The 21,666-nt window shown below is 43.7% G+C and overlaps 1 protein-coding gene across 2 annotated transcripts in view; it reads left to right on the top strand.

The window, feature by feature from the left end:
- The window catches only part of LOC124612679, a 70,681-nt gene that overhangs the window by 37,398 nt on the left and 11,617 nt on the right, over window positions 1-21,666 (top strand). Inside the window, exon 4 of one of the 2 annotated variants that reach the window (XM_047141008.1) lies at window positions 2,289-2,443. In XM_047141008.1, coding sequence (XP_046996964.1) covers window positions 2,289-2,443 — 155 coding nt within the window. Of the gene's footprint in view, window positions 1-2,285; window positions 2,444-21,666 lie in introns of both variants that reach the window. The other variant, XM_047141007.1, reaches the window with a different exon arrangement.

Raw genomic sequence — 21,666 nt, 5'->3', positions numbered from 1 at the left:
GGTGTGGAAATGCTGTTAGAACTAAATGTCCAAGCCGAGCCTGCTTGTCTCACAGCGTCTGGCCAGTGGCCGACCGGAAGCGGTAGCTTAGCCTCACACGACCGGCGGGTAGAAATAAAGATTTCGGAAGATTTCGGCTACCGCCTAATCGACTCGTGCCTGCAGCCGCGGGGGCAAGTCCTGGCGGCGGCCCTCCTAGCGCCATCTAGATGGCTGACTAGTGCACTAAGCAGTAAGTTAACGTGTGTGTTGCGTGTGTTCTCCAATTTTTAGGTGGAAATATGAGAAGAATCAATTTGGTGAGTGTTTGTGCTGGACGATTATCCCCCCCCCCCCTTTCGCCATGTAAACTGACTGGTTGACCGCTTGGCGTTCACGATGCCAGTCTCTCTGGCCTATGAGCTGGCTGGAGATGCGTCCGCAACTGCTGGCGCGGCTGAAGTATGTGCGGGCCTCTCCCGGGCAGAGCCGGCGCGTTCCCCCAGCAGTTGGGGGACGGTGCGCGCTTCGTGGTCGTGAATGTATGCAGTCTGGTTTTTGTCGCCAGGTATGTTCAGTGTAAGGTGGAAATGTTGTGGTGGAAGAGAGTGCTTGTGTTCTCAAGTGTTGGTGAGTACAAGACTTGAGATATATTTGACGCTACCATCTATTTGTGACAGAAATTTAATTACTTGGTTTGCAAAATGTTTGTATGTGATTATCAAGCGTCGAAAATATATTTTAGTACGAAGAAGAATCATCGTAAGATTGTGGTGTTTTAAGTGATCTATTTGACTCCTGCAAATTGTTAAACAATTAATTTGATATATAGTACAGATGGACTGTTTCTCACCAAGACCAAGCAGTTGCCTCTTCTTCAAAATTTTTCCATGTAAAGGTCGAAGTTTTTTTCGCGATATGCGGCTATGCTCAGGCCATTTACAAAGCGTTTTTCGAAGTGTGGATCAGTTTATAGAATTGTTTTAGTTATCGTTTTAGCATTGTCCTGCCAATTTCGAGAGGTATTGTTGATTAGGGCTGACAACAGTGTGAACAATACACACGCGATCGGAAAAAGTGGATGCAGTGGGCGGCAGAAAGTGTGGGGGCGGCTGTAGGACAGTTTCGAGCACCCTCTGGTGGCGGTATTGAGAACTAAAGCAATCGGTCTTCAAAATTACAGGTGGACATATACATCAGAAATAGCGTGGACAGGGGGAGCAGCTGAGCACAGACTTTTTCCTGCCAATTCACAAGTGGTGGAGGGGGTGGGAAGTGGAGGAGGGGATGGAATTCAGGGGAGGGGAGGGGGGAGGGAAAGTGGGATATGGGGGAGGAGTGGTGATGGAGGGGTGGTGATGTTAGCTGTTCGACATTGCCGCATCTACTCCTCAGGGAGAAGGAGATGGGAGAGAGGCCGCCATGTTGAATAAATTTGGCAACAATCCATAGTGGCTCAGGACGAAGTTGATCCCAATACTACCATTTACCATGTCATGTACGCGGTGTATCCAAATAACCGAAACCGTAGTTTTGGTAGAGCGCAACTATAATAGTGATACATCATTAAGACTTACAGAGAATGTAAAAGAAAGTTCAAAATTTCGATCATTGCACATCTAACTGTTACTCAAGGAACATGTTTGTTGACATAATGAGCAATCAAATTTACAACTATTATTTCTATTCAGATGAAAAGATATTCTACATCCACCTTCAAGATTGGATCACAAACTGTAATGCTCTGGTGAATATTTAATGTGCTAATATGGTGTTTAGAAGAAGTAAGTGAAAACAAATGTGTTAAACCTTACACTGCATCATGATAACTGCTGGGCCTAATATCCACCAGAAGCACATAATTAAAAAAGTACTTCTAATGTTCTGTGAAATACACTCATGGTTCTGGCGGAATGGAACAGAGCTGGGAATTGATACTTCGCTATAATAAGGATCCAGTTGTGTTTTGCGTGCCGTATGACACTTTCCCACACTACTGTCGAACACCATGTCTTAAGAAGATACATTTGTCGTTAAAAGGGTCTTTTAATTGAGTACGAATTTTGATCGCAAACACCCATAGTTCGATGTTCTTCTTTGCGTAGTTTTTACCTCATATAATAGCAGCATGTCAGAAATATTGATCTCTTTAACATGTTTGTCTCCAGTATATTTGGAAGCCAGCAAGCTCATCGTCATGCAGTGTGTAAAAATAAATTCCAATAAAGATTAACGTATTAGATATGGGTTAAAAAGCGAACAACACCTTATTGCAGATAACTGTATACTATTTACTTCTTTTACAGCAGCAAACCGGATGTACCCGACCTTCGGAGGAAACGCAACAGAGTCTCACAGAAACGACTACCCCAGTGAGGCTCCAGAAAGTCGCCTCTTCATTGGACGCAGGAAACACCTACGTGTCTGTGCGAATTACTGCTCCAACCCACGGACATCTGACGAGGTACAGAAAAAAAATAAACAATGACTATCCGAAACATTTGTGAACTGCTGACTTCCAAACCAGCACAAACACTGATGGAAATGTATACAAGAACGAGTCTTGAATACATATGCATGCAGGAACGGTGTCATCACAGTGCGAGATGGGGAAGGCACGCGTTATCAGTTTTCACAGCATAAAAGAGTTGCACATTACGCTGCCAAAAGAAGTCTGAGCACTTTCTACAGCCTTCACCACCGTGATCGACGGGGTCACCAACGTATCTGAGTACACATTTTCATTTACAATGAACATCTACACCTATACTCCACAAGCCATCATTACCATGCGTGTTTGAGGCTACTTCTGACAGCACAAACATTTCCTCCCTCCCCGGTTCCTTTCTAGATGGGTGCGCTGAAAAAAATCTGTAACAGCTCTAATGTCTGTGATTTCTCGTCTTCTCGTTGTGGTCATTTCGCGAGACTACGGTGCTGAAAGGACTATATTGCTCGACTCTTTTCAATAGTGGACGCCTCCGTGATAAACAAAGCATCTCTTGTAGCGTCTACCATTGGGTCACTGGGGTTTGTTGCCGTCTCCGTAACGCTCTCGCACCAAATACACTGAAGCGGCAAAGAAACTGGTACAGGCAAGCGTATTCAAATACAAAGATATATAAACAGGCAGAGTACGGCGCTGCGGTCGGCAACACCTATGTAACAAGTATCTCACGCAGTTGTTAGATCGATTATTGCTGCTACAATGACAGGTTGTCAAAATTTAAGTGAGTTTGAACATGGTGTTACAGTCGGCGCACGAGCGATGGGACACAGCATCTCCGAAGTAGCGATGAAGTGGGGAGTTTCCCGTACGAACATTTCACGAGTGTACCGTGAATATCAGGAATCCAGTAAAGCATCAAATTCCCGATATCGCTGCGGCCGGAAAAGATCCTGCAAGAACGGGACCAACGACGACTGAAGATAATCGTCCAACGCGACAGAAGTGCAACCCTTCCGCAAATTGCTGCAGATTTCAATGCTAGCTCATCAACAATCAGATGACTTGTGTACCCTTGATGATTGCACGACACAAAGCTTTATGCCTCGCCTGGGCCCTTCGACATTGGACTGTTGACTGGGAACCAGTTGTCTCGTCGGATGAGTCTCGTTTCAAATTTTGTCTAGCGGATGACGTGTACAGGACAACCTCGTGAATCCAGGGACTCTGCATGGCAGCAGGGGACTGTTCAAGCTGGTTGAAGTTTCTGTAATGATGTGGGGCGTGCGCAGTTGGAGTGATATGGGACACGACTAGATACGACTCTGACAGGTGACACGTACGTAAGCACCCTGTCTAAAGCAGCCTGACTGATTACCTGAATCCATCTGTGTCCATGGTGCATTCCGGTGGACTTCGGAAATTCCAGCAGGACAATGCGGCACCCCACACGTCCAAAATCGCTACAGAGTGGCTCCAGGAACACTCTCCCGAGTTGAAACACGTCCGCTGCCCAAAACATTCCTCAGAAATGAACATTACTGAGCATATCTGGGATGCCTTGCAATTAGCTGTTCAGAAGAGGTCTCCACTCCCTCATACTCTTACGGATTTATGGACAGTCCTGCAGGATTCATAGTGTCAATTCCCCCTAGCAATACTTCAGACATTAGTCGAGTCCACTCCCCAGAAATGAACATTACTGAGCATATCTGGGATGCCTTGCAATTAGCTGTTCAGAAGAGGTCTTCACCCCCTCATACTCTTACGAATTGATGGACAGCCCTGCAGGATTCATAGTGTCGATTCCCTCTAGCACTACTTCAGACATTAGTCGAGTCCATGCCACGTCGAGTTGTGGCACTTGTGCGTGCTCACAGGAGCCCTGCAGGTGTACCAGTTTCTTTGGCTCTTCAGTGTAAATAATCTCACGGGGAAACGCGTAGCTCATCGTTCGATTTTCCCCATCTCCTTTTCTAATTCAGCTTTTTAAAGACTCCAGACCGATGAATAATACTGAAGAATCGACTGAAAAAGTGTTTTGCTAGTTACTTTTTCCTGAGATGAATCGAGTTTCCTTAAGATTCTTCTCATTAACCTAAGCATGACACTTTCTTTTCCTGCAATCAGGATTACGCATTCATTCCAGTTTAGGTCGCCTCAGATTATTACTGCTAGGAATTTAACGGATGTTACCATTTCCCGTGATTTATTGTCAACAGCACATTCGAGAAGTTATAGACCTTTTTGCCTATTTATGCACAATACATTACGCTTACTCACGTGAATGTTCAGTTGTACCAACCATTGATCTCTCACAAGTCTTCCTGCATTTCGCTACTGTTCTCTGTTGTTGCAACTTTCCGAAGGAGAGCACAATCAGTAGTAGTGAGATGGCAGTGCTAGGACACTTTTGATATCAAATTGATATCCAAATTAATTAAACTGATAAATTGGTAATTAATTACCTCACCCTGCCCAACCATATTCACCCAAACAGCCACCCCCAGATGATTTCATGTGTTTTCCTCAGCCTGATATGGGTCCCCATCCATTCCCCCTCCTCATCCTCACCCCTCCCCCACCAACTCTATTGATGGGAATTTAGAATTTTGGTGGGAATTCTGAAGTTTGGCGGGAATTTCGAATTTTGGAGGAACTTAAAAATGATGGGAAGTTATTTCTCCTGCAGCTTTGCTGATGACCTACCCCAACTCCTCATCCGGGAACTGGTGGGAAATTAGAAATGGTGGGGCCGTTTCCAGGACCTGGTTCTTCTGGACCAAAAGCCCAAGTGCAGCCCCCAGCACATGGAAACTATCCAGCCGCAGGAGAGTAAGGTTAGGTTACTGTACTTTGTTTTGGCTGGGAAACTGGAATAAAGATTGGTCCTAATTATGTAATTTATCATAAGAACCAGGCCTAATTACACAACTCTATGCATAGCGTCACTCAAGGAATGCCTAAAATCAGAATACAATTAAAAAATTGACGCTGCCATACCACTGGTGTTATATTGCTGGGGAAAAAATTTCACAGTACCACTCAAAACTAGTGGCAGATGTACTCAAACTCAATCCTTCACGTACAAGCTGGCAGGAAAAAGGCTGAAGTGGAAGGTACTACTTTGTTTTATTGGATAGGAAATATTTTCATTTGACAAGATGCTGGTGTTGGACAGAGAGTAGTTTAATAAGTGTGTTACCTGTAAGCACACAGCTTAAGTCTGCGTCTATCGCTGTTTGACGTCGTAGTTTGCTACAGACAGCTCACCCTGCATTGCTTGACAATCACCCTGCAATCCAAGTAATCAAGACCTATACAGGCTACCACAACTGATAGAAAATGCTTCACTGTTCTAATTACACATCGAAATTGTCATGAAAAGAAAATCAGCACTCGTAATCAATGGGTCATAATGCAACGCACGTACTTGGAATTGATAAAAATGATTGTAATTACATAACTACAGCAAGAAACGACCTCATAAGAGTGTAAAGGGGTAATAGTTGCAGCTGTGTCCTCCTTGACGGGCTGTCACGAACTAACCAACTTGGAGGCAGTCTTAACCCCCTGCCCTACTACCCCTCGTCTCTCTCTCTAGGGATAGAGGCCTGTTCCATCTTATCGCTGATGGTCCACCAGAGATTCTTCTGTGCTTACATCCCCTACAGAATCCTTTTGTGAAGAGTTTTTCCCTATTTGCTGGGTTGTAGCACTGTCGAAAATAACATATAATGGTTGAAGTCGAGATTTCGAGATTGGTAGTATGCACTCATAGACTCTGTATGTATGTGTGTAGAGCTGCCATTGGCGGACGGTTGCGGTTTGAATGCATAACTTTCTAACTGTTCATCTATAAATTACATTGCCAGAGGTGCGCACTCTTTAGGTACGGAGAAGGGAAACTCTTGCGTACCAGGATGTGTGCAGTTGGCACACTGTCAACTAACGAATAACTTATTACTAGCATAAAAAATACCTGAAATCTACAGTCTGTAGATGTCTTGACATGCTTGTGGTGACATAGCAGAGTTGAAAGGTGTAAACAAAAGTACCGAAGCTCATATGCTAAGCAATAAGGACATATACTTATGGGAAGCCGGCCGCGGTGGCCGAGCGGTTCTAGGCACTTCAGTCCGGAACCGCACTGCTGCTACGGTCGCACATTCGAGTCCTGCCTCGGGCATGGATGTGTGTGATGTCCTTAGGTTAGTTAGGTTTAAGTAGTTCTAAGTTCTAGGGGACTGATGACCTCAGATGTTAAGTCCCATAGTGCTTAGAGCCATTTGAACCATTTGAACTTATGGGAAAAAATGTCAGTGCAGTAGCAGAAATCAACTCAGTACACATGTGAACTCCCTGGCGCAGATCGCTACACACTAGAGTGGAAGTCATATGAGCAGAACTGTGAAAGACTTTGAGTTTCCATCAAATCAACGCTACATGAATCTACAAACAAGCTCTCTGATGTGTCGTAGAGTATACGGATTTATTTCTGGACTACGAGTTTCCCATCTGTACCACTTGTTGAGTTTCACGCAGGTATGAGTCGCGAGTTACTATACTTTTCATGATCTTTCTATCCACAATGCGTGCATGTAGATCATCGGGAAGAGCGGAATTCATAGTATTTTTTGGTAGGCTGGTGTATAGGACACCCAAATATACTCACATAAAATCAAACAACGCACGGGTAGGCCAACAATATGACCACATACATTCGGAAAACTAACAAAAAAATATCAAAAAATGACATAAAATCGATAAAAATCGACGAAAACCTGGTGTAATTGTGACAAATCGATGGGAAATACGTAAAATTGAGGTAAATACGACGAAATATGTGAATTTGCGAAAACAACTTGCAAAATTACGTAAATTGACCGAGAACACATAAAACTGAGAATAAGTACGATAAAATTCGGGGAATTGAGGTGGATTGGGGTTACCTGAGAAAAGCTTAAAAATTATGCTCTGGCTGCATTCAGTTTTAATCCTCCCCCTGCCTCTGTCAACTACGTTGGTTTTCGTAATGCATACTTCAACAGAGACGACATAAGTGTTACACAGAGGCGCTATATTAGAGCAAGTGAAACATTTCTAGCCCAGTCCAAAGCTGTGTTCTCACACAGGGGGCTGTACTCGAGAATCTTGGTGTTAGGACAAAATTGTTATATTATTCTACACATGAGCAAAACTATCTAACATCAGACCAGAACTTCTTGTGTAAGAGGAATGCTACCAGAGCCGTGGTGACGCTGCTGTAAACAGTAATAAGACCGTTATATCTCCTTTGTCTACTGATCATGGTGCTTATTCCCTAATGAGAAGTTGCTGCTTCTTCGTGTGCATTTTCGTGAATCAGGGCGTGGGTGGTGCCTCAATGTGTCAGCTCTAGAGAATTTTCATGTCGATTTTTCCTCGCTCCATTTCCTAGTGAGACATGCACGCGTCGGTCAAAAGCGATACTACTGCTAACAATAAGCACAACTGTTGCGGAAAGTGTGATTGAGGGTACATACATTTCAGATTTAAAAGCAGTATAAAATCCATTACTTTCCTAAGAGACATTATAGCCATCTCCTGACTTCATTCTAGTTGGTTTATAAGCAGCTTGTGCGGTGGATACACACTAATGATACCTTACTAGGACACCAGAATAGTGTAGAAAAAACTAGTTTCATCATTTTGAAGTTTGTCAGCATAGTGACTAGGGTAGGAAACTTGCAGGATGGTTGTATGTCTGATGCTGGTCAAATATATTCTGCATTTGCATTCCACACGACTAATTCTTAGGAAACCATGTGGCTTTAACAATATAGCATATTTAGGCGCAGAACTGTGTAACCATAGGAGTGTGTGTTTATGTTCTACAATCAGTTTTTTCGCTCTGGTACCTTCCTGGTACTGACTCCAGACTGTGCAATAATACTTCAGAATTGATAGCACAATTGATTTACGTGAAATGTTTCAAACTCCATCTGTCTGGAGCTCAATAACGTATAAACCACACATTTCTTCTTAACCATCTGTTATATCACTGCAACGCTCTCATATCTACTATAACCTACAGTGATAAGAGGTGCTACCCAGCTCGGCATGCGTGTATCTGTAGAGATTTTGTGCATTTCGATGGGTATCATGGGTAAGACTGGCGTGGGACAATCATTGCTGAACAGCAGTTACGGACACAGCTCGCCCTGTTCCTTCACAAGACGTGGAACGTAGTGGGTGTAGGACCCTCGCACTTTTGGTCAGTTGCAGATTACATCGGCAACCGTGTTGCAGGGAGGATTGATCAAGCACAATGTGGGAGGGATCCGACCTTATGATTGCAAGAATACTCTGTAATGCCCATTCACACATGGAAAGATGGCCAGTCTAATCGTAAATTCTGCACTATGGTCGATGTGCTGAAAATATGTAGATAAGCTAATTGCAACAGTATAAGACGCTGTCTGGTATACTTTGGTGTATATGGCTGAATGGACGTACTGCGCAGCCATCTATCTGCATTCGCAATCTAGTATATGGTACTTACAAAGTAGTGGAGGGCTGATTTAGCGATGATACAGAAATTGGGAAGCCTTCTGCTGTGTCATTTTGGCTGCTGTTGAAATTACAAACAACCCGTAGAATTGCTAAAATTGATCATGCTATCAGCTGCAGTGCATATCACAATACATTGTCCCGTATCAAATGTGTCTTTCCCATCCATCCACCAGTATATTGTTGATTACCACATAGTGATTGACTGGTACCACTTGGTTGATATGGAGAGATCCTTGGTGCAACATTGGATATCTGCTACTTATCACTGTGGAGCATGGGATTAAATGTAGAGGTCATCACCTTCAGACAGTTGGTTGGAAGTGTTACTCAATGGTGCAGACTCGTCCTATTTCCATATTCTGCGATGCCCTCCACACGTTTTTTTTTCACCAATAAGATAACGGTACCTCTTTTTATTTCTACTACCTTGCACGTGTTGTGAACAGCACCTTCCAGCGAAGGTCAACATCGGAACAGTAATCATGTAAATGACTGCAAAATGAGGAAGCAATGCCCTTTGAAACGGAACACTCAGACATCCATTACCTGGTCACTGTGAAAGATGAGATTAACTTTTTAGGTCAGCACCTTTGAATAGCTGCTGGAAACACTCTGCAATGCTGCAAACTCATCCAGTTTTCATATGTTGCAATGTCTTCCATATTTTTGTCAATGAGAAATATCATTTCTGAGTTTCATTACTAATGATAGTTTACACCATTCCATGCTCAGCTTTCTCTGAGAGCCAATGGATCGAAAGTGTTACTGTCGATTTAGCACTTGACAAAGTCCTCAAAGTCATGGTAGAAAAACAAAGTGTATGACGGTGTGAAAAGCTGTGATTGTATACTGCTTGGATGTGTTACATCCGAAAAAATATAATAATGTATTAAGCTGCTTATGAAGAAACAATGAAGGAACCTACTCTTATGGTTGATAGTTTGTTGGATATGGTCTTCCTCGACAAAAATTTGCGCAGATCTGTGCAAGCGACTTTGACCATTGGCCACCAGCCCGAATGGAGCGATATGTGTATATGCAATATGCTTGATGTCAACAATCAGATGGCATTTGTTTTTCGATATAGCGGAAAAGACAGGGACATGGCAAAATCTTTTAACAGGTTCTATTATAAGGAGTAATGTAACTGGTTAAAGTCTGGATGCACTACACCTATTTTGTTAGTAAAACTAATAGAAATCAGCTGTATCTATTCTCGTGGAATCATGACTGTTTTTGTTAGTATCGTCACGAGTGCGTGTTTAAAAACTGGTAATACCCCAAATCCTACATTGTTTCATACTTCTAAATATAAAGTAGACACCACTTGATTTATAGCTCATAGTGGAACCTCGAAATGGTAGTGTTTTTGCCAACATGTGAGTAGATTTCGGGAAACAGACTGTGATGATAAATTGCTTATAAAACTAGAATGCAAGAATCTGCTGCTACTGTGAGAAGCTGTCTGCTTGATGAAAGGAATATTACATGCAGATCGGTAGAGGGGAGTTTTAGAGCAAAAATGTGAAACGTAAGCACACAGACAGTATTTGGTTTCGATGTAACTGAAGAGAGACGCGGTAAAGTCATATAGAAGGTTGTATTACAAGATAGGCTCTCACGATTTCTTTCGTAAACGCCAGTATGATATAGCTTCACATTCATTAAACAGGACTTGCCATAGTGCACAAAACAGGAATTCCTCTTGAATTATAGTTTCTTGTTGTCAAATGTAAAATGATCGTGTTTTTTTCCGAGATGTGAGAAAATGGCATGAAAGACTGTATTCTCTAATGTTACTTCATGTGTCTGAAATGTTTGTAATACATACATGCCTGACAGTTTATTTACATATGCTAATTCGAACGCGAGAGATGCTCTCAGGTTGCGTAATTTGTCCACAAAGCTGAAAGAAGTTGCTTATAATAGACGTTTTTTCTCCAGAATTTAAATTCTCCCTTTTTCCTTACGTCGATGATGGTCTCAAAATACTGAGGACATTCTTTGGTGATCGGTAGTTTTCGCAGCAAAATTGTGGAATTTTTTCCCCCGATTTTGTGCAAGGTAGACATATATAGGGGGTGTATATCCCAACCTCTAAAGTTTTGTTATCTGTAATTGGCGGCTGTGCACTTGGTTGGATGTCGCAAAACAACTGGAATTTTGTGGTAAGGTTTTATGGGACCAAACTGCTGAGGCCATCGGCCCCTCAGCCCGCACACTACCTAATCTAACTTCAATATTCTTACGCTATGGACAACACACACACCCATGTCAGAGGGAGGACTCGAATCTTTGCTTATAAAATTAAAAGAAAATGGACTGCAGCTATTTTCATGGAAAGAGGACATTTATTATCGTCATGATTGTTTTTTCCTTTCTAATAGACGCGCGCTTGTAGGAGGTGCGTAGACATTAAATACTACTGATACAGAGAATTATTTTCCCACTCAGAATGCCGTGCACTTGCTGGCGGAACTACTAGGGGTGTGGTTGGCATGCTCAGTAGGTTGCAGCTGACCGTTTACACAAACCACACACAACTGGAGTAGGTTCATTTACTCGCTTTTGTTCTGAGGGATGCTGGCATCACAGTTTATTGTATGTGTAGCTTTGGACGACGTCGATAGCGCTGACCGTCCAGCAACATGCTCATTGGGGATACATTGTACTGAAGACTGTGCAAGAGATCAGTTGGAGTCTACTCCTTGAACTGCGGTCGGCATAGGCTGTGAGCTGCCTATTTTCCGAGCAGTGGATGTTTGAAAAAGCGGTCTGGAGTGTTCTCTAGAAATTCGTTGTTATTCCAGGGTGGGGGGGGGGGGGGGGGTGTCCAGTCTTTCTGAGAAATACAATTAACAGATTGCATGAAGCGTTTTTTTCTTGTCTTTTGTCTGTCTGTGACTGATTTCCGCAGACTGGAGGCAGTACATCAATGCCAGCAGAAGGTTCTCTTGTGGACCGTCAGCGACAAGATAGAACAGACCTCTATCCTTGCCGAAGGTGAGGGGAGAGAGAGAGATGAGTGGTGGTAGGACAGGAGTCTGCAATCTTATGGGGTCTATTTTTGCTTTCATTGTGTTATTACCATGATTTTTTCCCAATCCCCAGTACATGTGTTGCATTATGACCCATTGATTAAGTACTGTTTTTCTTTTCACGACATTTTCGGTGTGTAATTAGAATAGTGAAGCATTTTCCGTCATCTGTGATAGCGTGTATTGGCCTCAATTGCCTTACCGTAGGGTGATTGTCGAGCAGTGCAGGTTGAGGCATCTATAGCGAATTCTGATGTCAAACAGTGATGGATAGAATCCTCAGCTGTATGCTTACAGGTAATACACTTATTAAACTCCTCTGTCCAACACCAGTATCTCTTCAGTTGAAAATATCTCCCACCACACAAAAGAAAAGGTGGTACCTTCCATTCCAGCCTTTTTTGCTGCCAGCTTGTAGGTGAAGGGTAGTGTTTTTGAATACGTTCGCCACTAGTTTCGAGTGGTATTGTGAAATTTTTTCCCAGCAGTATAACACCAGTGGTATGGCGTCGTCAATTTTGGAGCTGTATTGCGATTTTAGGAACTTCTTTTGTGGTGTTATGCATGGAGTTGTGTAATTACGCCCAATCATTATGATCATTTACATAATAATGACCAATCTTTACTTCAGTTTCCCAACCAAAATAAAGTACACTACCCTAACCGTCCTCTCCTACATCTGTCTAGTTTCCATGTGTTGCCGGGTGCACTTCGGCTTTCTGTCCAGAAGGACCAGGGTTTGAGTCCTGGAAAGGGCACCGCCGTTTTTAATTTCCCTTCAGTTACCAGGTTGGAGTTTAGGTGGGACATCAGCACAGCTGTGGGGAAATAAATTCCATAAATTTTTTTTTAAGTTTCGCCAACATTCGAAATTCCCGTCGAATTTCTGAATTCCCACCAAAGTTCGAAATTACTGCCAACAGGGTAGGTGGGGGAGACTGGGGAATGGGAGGGGACGGAGACCCACGTGCAGGCTGAAGAAAACAAGTGACGTCACCTGGGGTGGAGGTGGATGTGGGCATGATAAGAGGGGGATGGGGTAAGGTAATTAATTGATCAATTTAATTAATTTTCATATCAATTTGATACCAAAAGTGTCCTCGAAATGTCATGCTTCTACTACTGCCATCGTTTGTGACCAGTCTCACGAAGCTTCCGTCGTTATCCGGAAATATGCAGGCATTTAAAGTTGTTTTTCGGAATATTTGGCGAAATACACATCGGATTAAAAAAAAGTGGAAATAAACGTTGTTCACCTTGAAGAGGGACATCCATTAACATAACGCTCGGCCCCCTGAACCACCCCCAAGGGCGGAAGAGGGGTGACTTTGAAATCTTAGATACAAAACCCATTTTTTTAGTGCAGATTTGGTTTACCCGTGAAAAAATATATAACTTTTGTATGAATCATGTCTTTCGTTTCGTGATAGATGGCGCTGTAATCTTGTCACATGAATATGGGGTGACAATTGCTGCAAAACGGTAATATCTCAAAATGGTTCAAATGGCTTTAAGAACTATGGGACGTAACATCTGACGTGGTCAGTCGCCTAGACTTAGAAAACTTAAACCTAACGACATCACACACATCCATGCCTGAGGCAGGATTCGAACCTGTAACCGTAGCAGCAGCGCGGTTCTGGACTAAAGCGCCTAGAACCGCTCGGCCACAGCGGCCGGTGGTAATATCTCACAAAAGTACACGTCCGATTTGGAAAATCAAAGTACATTATTTGATATTTGGGAGAATGTTATCATGTGACACCGTCTGCCCTCCCGCTATGCATTTAGCTTTACCCAGGAACAACGAAGTGTACGTATGTACGTAGTAGTAATGTGTTCCCTTCGGGATACTTAATTTAGGTGAGTCCCTTTGCCTCTCACTATCTCGGGGTGCTTGATTAATGTGAGCCCCCTTGCCTCTCACAAGTGTTTCAGTGCAGCAAATGCTCGAATTGTTGTCCGTTGTTGCTAATTTTCCGCCGCATGTCGTGGGGGGTTGTTGGTACATCCATGTAAGCTCTTTCTTTTAGCCATCCTCACGGGAAAAAATCGGCAGAAGTCAAATCGGGTGAACGTGCGGGCCACGTTTGAGAACCTCCTCGTTCAGTCCATCGACACGGATAGTTTCGATTTAAAACTTCTCGAGCTAGTCGTGAATAATGCGCTGGGCAATATTCGTGTTGAAACCGCTAATCCAGAATTGTTTTAAGTGGAACATTGAACGTTAGTAGGGGTAAAACATTATCCACAATCTCGCTGTAAATTTGACTAGTCAGATTACCTTCTATGAAGTATGAACCAATTACCTGCGTACCTAAAATACCGCACCAAACGTTGACACTCTATGGGCGTTGATGTTCAACTTGCCTACCCAATGGGGATTCTCCACTGACCAATAATGCACATTATGGCGATTCACTTGACCATGATTCGTAAAATTGGATTCACCGCAGAGAAGTATCTGTGAAATGAAATTATCATTGACTGGCAGTTGTTCCTGCATCCAGTTGCAGAAATTCAGGATATTGTGAAAATCGTCGCCATGCAGTTCTTATGCAGCGACAGATGAAATGGATGTCATTTGTGTACATGGAGTATGCGTAGAGAAGTTCTTTGCGAAATTCCTGAACCTTGTGCAATTTGCCGAGAACTCATGTGAGTATTTGCAGCAACCGCAGCTAAAACATTCACTGTGTTATTTTCCTTTGTCACATGCCGCGGGCCGGCCGGGTGGCCAAGCGGTTCTAGGCGCTACAGTCTGGAACTGCGCGACCACTACGGTCGCAGGTTCGAATCCTGCCTCGACATGGATGTGTGTGATGTCCTTAGGTTAGTTAGGTTTAAGTAATTCTAAGTTCTAGGGGACTTATGACCTCAGATGTTTGGTCCCATAGTGCTCAGAGACATTTGAACCATTTGGAACAGGCCGCGGGCGGACTCTTTCTCTGGGTTTAACACTTTCCGTTTCAGTAAAGAGGTGGACAATACTGCGAAACGTCGTTGCAGACGGAACATTCCTTTAGGGGAACAGAGTAACATACCTTTGACGAGCTTCGTCAGGATTTCTATGAGCTTCAAAGTACGCGGCACTGATATCGACCCTCTCTGCAACCGTTAACATTGTGGAGCAGTTTTCACGGTATGTGTACAGTCCGAATCATTAAGTAACATGAACAGTCTGACCGCGGACTGAGCACATGATCACGGTTTGTGCTTCATTCGATTGAGGGAGGCGTCCATGATAGCATTATCAAAAATATCAATAAAATACTTCGATTGTCTTAATCGGATGTGTATTTTTTTGCGAAAGTACCGTTTTGCAATAATTGTCAACTTATTTCCACGTTTTCCGATTACAGCGAAACCATCATGAAAGGAAAGAAATGTTTCGTACAAAAGTTACATATTTTTTCAAGGAGAATCCAAATCTGCATAAAAAAGTAGGGGTTCCTATTTAAGATTTCAAAGTCACTCCCCCCTTCCGCCCCTGGGGGTGGTGCAGGGAGTAGAGCGTTATGTTAACGGATGATCCTTTTCGAGATGAACAACGTTTATTACCACCTTTTCTTTAATCCGACATGTATTGCGCAAAATATTCCGAAAAACAATTTTGTATGACTTACCCTGTATATTATAAATATGGCCCAGTAACACACTCTTGTCCGCCCGGTTAACCGAGCGGTCTAAAGCACGGCTTACCGGAGCGGGATAGAGCGCCTGGTCCCCGGCACGAATCCGCCCAGCGGACTTGTGTCGAGGCCGGGAGAGCCAGCCACTCTGTGGATGGTTTTTAGGCGGTTTTCCATCTGCCTCGGCGAATGCGGTCTGGTTCCCCTTATTCCGCCTCAGCTACGCTATGTCGGCCATTGCTGCGCAAACAAGCTCTCCACGTACGCATACACCACCATTACTCTACCACGCAAACATAGGGGTTACACTCGTCTGGTGTGAGACGTTCCCTGGGGGGGGGGGGGGGGGGGGGGCAACCGCACAATAACCCTGGGTTCGGCGTGGGGCGGCGGAGGGATGAAGTGGACAGCGGTTATCGTGGTGTTGTGGACCACTGCGGCTGCGGTGGGGACGGAGCCTCTCCGTCGTTTCTGGGTCCCCGGTTAGCATACAATATGCAACATTCTCTTGGCGGACACGCGTAATTAGATTTACATCTATTGGGGTTCTGTCTGCTGCGAAGTTCTGCATCCAATACTCGATAAGTAACAGTGCGGAAATTTCTTTTTCCACGATAGCGTATCTAAATAGCTACTATTTAGGTTTTCATATGGTGATAGAAAGGTGGAGCCGTGTTATGATTGTAGGCGGTGAAACTGCAGTGATGGAAAAAATCGCAACACCAAAAAAATAGTTATAGTAATGACATTTCAGGAAGACATTTGTCTGGATAACATATTTAAGTGATTAACTTTGCAAGATCGCAGGTTAATGTACGCACGAGATAAGCCATTGTATATGTGAAACGCTGGTACTTTAAGAACCGATGTAACCACCACAATGTTGAATGCAAGGATGCAAGCGTGAACGCATTGTGTTGTACAAATGCCGGATGTCAATTTGCGGGATGGAATTCCATGCCTGTTGCACTTGCTTGGTCGAACAGGTACACTTAATGCCGTTTTTGGATGACGCTGGATTTGTCGTCCGATTATGTCCCATTTGTGCTCGATTGGAGACAAATCTGATGATCGAGCAGGCCAGGGAATGTGTCGACGCTCTATAGAGGATTTTGGGCTACAAAGGCGGTATGTGGACGAGTATTATTATACTGTTGGAATTTTGAAATACCCCCCTCCCACCACACACACCCGCCCCTTGAATTCTGTTCATGAATGGCAGCTCAACAGGTTGACAAGTCTAATCAACAGATTTACTTACAGATTTGCAGTCAGGGTGCGTGAGACAACCTCGAGGTGGTCCTGCTGCCATACGAAATTACAAACCAGACCACAACTCGAGGAGTGGGTCCAATACTTCTAGCGCGCAGAAAGGTTGGTTTCATCCCCTCAGCTGGCCTCCTTCTAACAAACACATGACCATTACTAGTATCAAAGCAACACCAGTTTTCATCAGAACACACTGTAGACCTCCACCAGGCACTACAATGAAGTTTCACTTGACACCACTGAAGTCGCAAATGGTTGTAGTTTGGGGTCTATCGTAGGCACGTTACATTCCGTCTGGTTCGGAGCTGTTTTGGAAGTAATCTATTTGCAACAGTTCGTTGTGCCAATGTGGTGCGAAATGCTGCTCAAATTGCTGCTGCAGATGCAGTACGATGCGCCAGAGCCATACGCCGAACACGATGGTCTTCCCTCTCGGTAGTGACACGTGGCCGTCTGGAGCCCTGTCTTCATGCGACCATACATTCCAGTGACCACCGCTGCCAGCAATCATGTACAGTGGCTACATTTCTGCCAAGCCATTCTGCAATATCGCAAAAGGATCATCCAGGTTCTCGTAGCCCTATTACACGACCTCGTTGTAACTTAGCGTGATGATGACAATGGCGTCTTTGTCGCCTTAAAGACATTCTTGACTGACATAAACTCATCATGTCCAGCTCAAAGGTAACTGATGCTCAAGCCTTTATAGCGTGTATTTAAAGCAAACCTGATTTGCATCCTCATAGTGGAGCTTCTAGGGCCGCTCTTATGCGAATGGCGCGAAATCTGAATAGATATCTTTCAGAGGTAGAAACACGCCTACTAACTTTCTTCCACGTCGCACAATTCCTTTTTGGACTTGCGATTTTTTTTTTCCGTCAGTTAATTTCGGAAGGCCAAATTTAATTTCTCGGGCTTTTCTCTGTCATCTTCCGTTTCGGTGACGATATGGTCACTGAGCGACAGAATATATTATTTCGTTTCGCTTACTAACCTTACTTAAGACAAACACTTATTAGGATTCTTAGCGTTGACAAAATTTTTCTTTAAATTCATTTAACGCTTTTCGTCAGTTTGTCACCTAGCATTTGACTTCGTATATATTCGTGATGATGCTATCTTTGGTTTTGTAGCAAATTTCTAACAGGGCCATTGAACAACGGTTGGCCTTTCTCTTTCCTCACGAGCTTTGTTGACGTACACTAGGCAAAGGTGTATTGTACAATACTTTTGAATTTTCTCTATTTGTGATTTACATTTCCGTTCTCTGAGATGAATATTTGACGCTGACGATGCAAAAATCTCCAGTTAGTTTTCAGTCATTTTTGCAAAGCAAAAATAATCTCCTACTTTCCTCAGTATGACATACAACACCTATAGTCATTGATGTTGTGACATGCTTGTGACCGCTAGTGTCCTGGTCCGAAAATTTCAGTTCTGAAAAAAAATGGCTCTGAGCACTATGGGACTCAACTGCTGAGGTCATAAGTCCCCTAGAACTTAGAACTACTTAAACCTAACTAACCTAAGGACAACACACACATCCATGCCCGAGGCAGGATTCGAACCTGCGACCGTAGCGGTCGCGCGGTTCCAGACTGTAGCGCCAGAACCGCTCGGCCACCAGCGGCCGGCTTTCAGTTCTGATTGTTACTGGGAGATGTAAGTGCTCACGAGACCGCGGGGTAGCCGAGAGGTCTCGGGCGTCTTTCCACCGTTCGCGCGGCTGCCCCCGTCGGAGGTTCGAGTCCTCCCTCGGGCATGGGGGTTTGTGTTGTTCTTAGCGTAAGTTAGTTTAAGTTAGATCTTAATCTAGTGTGTAAGCAAATGTTCAAAATGTTCAAATGTGTATGAAATGTTATGGGACTTAACTGCTAAGGTCATCAGTCCCTAAGCTTACACACTACTTAACCTGAATTATCCTAAGGACAAACACACACACCCATGCCCGAGGGAGGACTCGAACCTTCGCCGGGACCAGCAGTAAGCCTAGGCGCCGATGACCTCAGCAGTTTGGTCCCTTAGGAGCTTACCACTGCCACCACCTCACGAGTCGGTTCCTTAATGATCTGCTAGAAGTAATATTCAGGCAACAATTTCAGAACAATCTGTGACGAATGCCTGTCTCTGGCACCAGTTTAAATCGTATGACTCTACCTATAACCGAAGTCTCTGCATTAGCATAGTAAAGAAAATTACCCACGACATTCCTCGCGTTTTCTCCGAAAATTCCGTGAGACTCCGCCAAAAAGCAGAATGTTCGAATTTAAGTTTTAGAAATTTTCATTCCTAGTAATATTGTTTACAAAGGGAATCTACTACTCATTACACTTAGCGAGACTTGCGTGTGTTAAATGTCAAACTTCCCCGGAGTCTCATTGGGAGAGCGCACGTGACGCTCTTGATGACATTTCGTTCATAGTACGTTCACGTTAAGGTTGGCAACCCTCTGGTACTGTCTGAGAGCGACTGACCATGTTCCGACACCAAGTACAACGCTAACGTAGGAAAGACAGATGCCAGACTGAGAGCTTTGCGGGGTAACCGCTCGGTCTAGGGCGCCTTGTCACGGTCGCCGCGGCTTCACCCGTTGGAGGTTCGAGTCCTCCCTCGTTCATGGGTGTGTGTGTTGTCCTTAGCGTAAGTTAGTCTAAGTTAGATTGAGTAGTGCGTAAGCTTAGGGACCGATGACTTCATCAGTTTGGTCCCATAAGACTTTGCCACAAATTTTCAAATTTTTCCAGACTGAGATTCGTAAAAAGTAATCCACCCACAAAGGAGATAGCGTTCAATACTACCGTTCGGTCGTTACTTGACTATTGCTTCTCACATTGGGATCCTTCCGAAGCATGATTTACAAAAGATATAAAGAAGAATGAAAGATGAGCAACCCTTTTCGTCGCGCCTTCGCGTAACGGTGTTTTTTGCAGTTGAAATTCCGAGAGCGAACATTCCTATAAGAGTTTTTACTACGTAGACTATATCTCGCGAAAATATCTTGAAAGTGAGATCAGAGAGACCCGAGGTCACACCGAGGCTTATCAGAAATCGTTCTTCCAGTGAACTACTCGTGACTGGAGTGAGGCATGGAGTAAATGTGAGTGGTGCAAGAAATACACTCCGCTATACGTAGTAAGCCTGCTTCCAGCTTATAGATGAAGATGTAGTACAAGTAGACAGCAGTGGCCCTGCAGTTCCAGTTTCCACTTCTGCTGACACTACTTAAAATGACCCATTTGTCCTGCATGAAAATGGAAGAAAATTCAAATTTTGTTCAGAAATTTGCAAAATTATGCCCAGTCTAAAAGACTGGAATTTGGAAACAGTTTTATGTGAAAATTACACACGAGTTACGTGGTATTTGTACAAAGTAAAAATAAGGAGGGAATTCAAAATAAATTGTTTATGCTAACTTAAATTGCGGTAGGTTGGCGCTTCAGTCGCACTAAGGTGGTCACAAAGTAGAGGTATAAATCATTTTCCGTCTTCCGTGGGACCCCCCTTGGAGTTGTCAGTTACGTAGAAAATATCATTGCTATGTTTCAACTCGGCTTCATGGCGTTAACACACGTTTCATTGATGTCTTCGAACTTCAGAAAAACAGTAATTTTAGTAGAAGAAAATGGCAGGTTTTCCTTCCTAAAATGGAAACAGTTATTCTTAGAAACTTGATTGACATACATTTGAAATGAAATTTTACCTTTGAATTTTATTCATTTCCCGTTTTTGCTAAAACATATAGATTTCGTAACTTCTAGTAGTATTCATTTCATATCTCAAAACTGCAGCAGAACTATTTTTTTTAATATTTTATGTTTATTGGTTTGTATTATTTTCAATAAAAGACTAAATCTTTGAAATTTGTATTTAACTTTTTTACCTGCGTGTGAATTGCAGGTTTTCAAACAGTGAAGTACGTTTAGTGGATTTTTTCCGTGAGGTTTAAACGAAGATGGCCAGTTTCGGCTTCCGCCATCATCGACGAGTGTGAGTAGGATGCAAAACGTCCGTTAGTGCTTGCACCAAAGAACAACTTCCTCAGATGAATTTTCACATATGTAGAAGGCTGGTGAGGGCGTCACATCCTCTCACTGTCACACAGCCGAGGACGAACCTACGAAAAACAAAGATTTATAAATATATATGGAAACAAGTTCAATTCTCACATAAAGAAAGGGTTATTAGTTCTGCACCACGCAACTCTTTCCGTCGACACCTATGTGTCACCTGAAGAGCAGGACGAACGAGGACGTGGGCATCAGGAATCTCCAGCAAGCAGCCACCACCAACAGATAGCTGCAACGTCCAAACCCGCAATTTTCTGGCTAATGCTCTCACCAACTGAACTGTGCAGGTACCTACGATGTCACTGTTGGAAACCCGAATAGAAGTGACGGGCGCTCTAGCTGCTGACGCGCAGGGTCCATGGATTCATGAGATTATCTCCATACACGTACACGGCCATCCGCTCGATACAATTTGAAACGAGACTCGTCCGACGAGGCAACTTGCTTCAAGTCATCAACATTCCAGCGTCGGCGTTGACGGGCCCAGGCGAGGCACAAAGCTTTGTGTCATGCAGCCATCAAGGCTACACGAATGGGCCCTCGGCTCCGAGAGCCCATATTGATGATCTTTCGATGAATAGTTCGCACGCTGACACTTGTTGATGGCCCAGCATTGAAACCTGCAGCAATTTGCAGAAGGGTTGCACTTCTGTCACGATGAACGAGTCTCTTCAGTCGTC

The sequence above is a fragment of the Schistocerca americana genome, chromosome 4, assembly GCF_021461395.2.
Source record: "Schistocerca americana isolate TAMUIC-IGC-003095 chromosome 4, iqSchAmer2.1, whole genome shotgun sequence".
NCBI lineage: Eukaryota > Metazoa > Arthropoda > Insecta > Orthoptera > Acrididae > Schistocerca > Schistocerca americana.
Note: the sequence above shows the minus strand (reverse complement) of the source record. Positions and strands in the feature narration are given on the sequence as shown.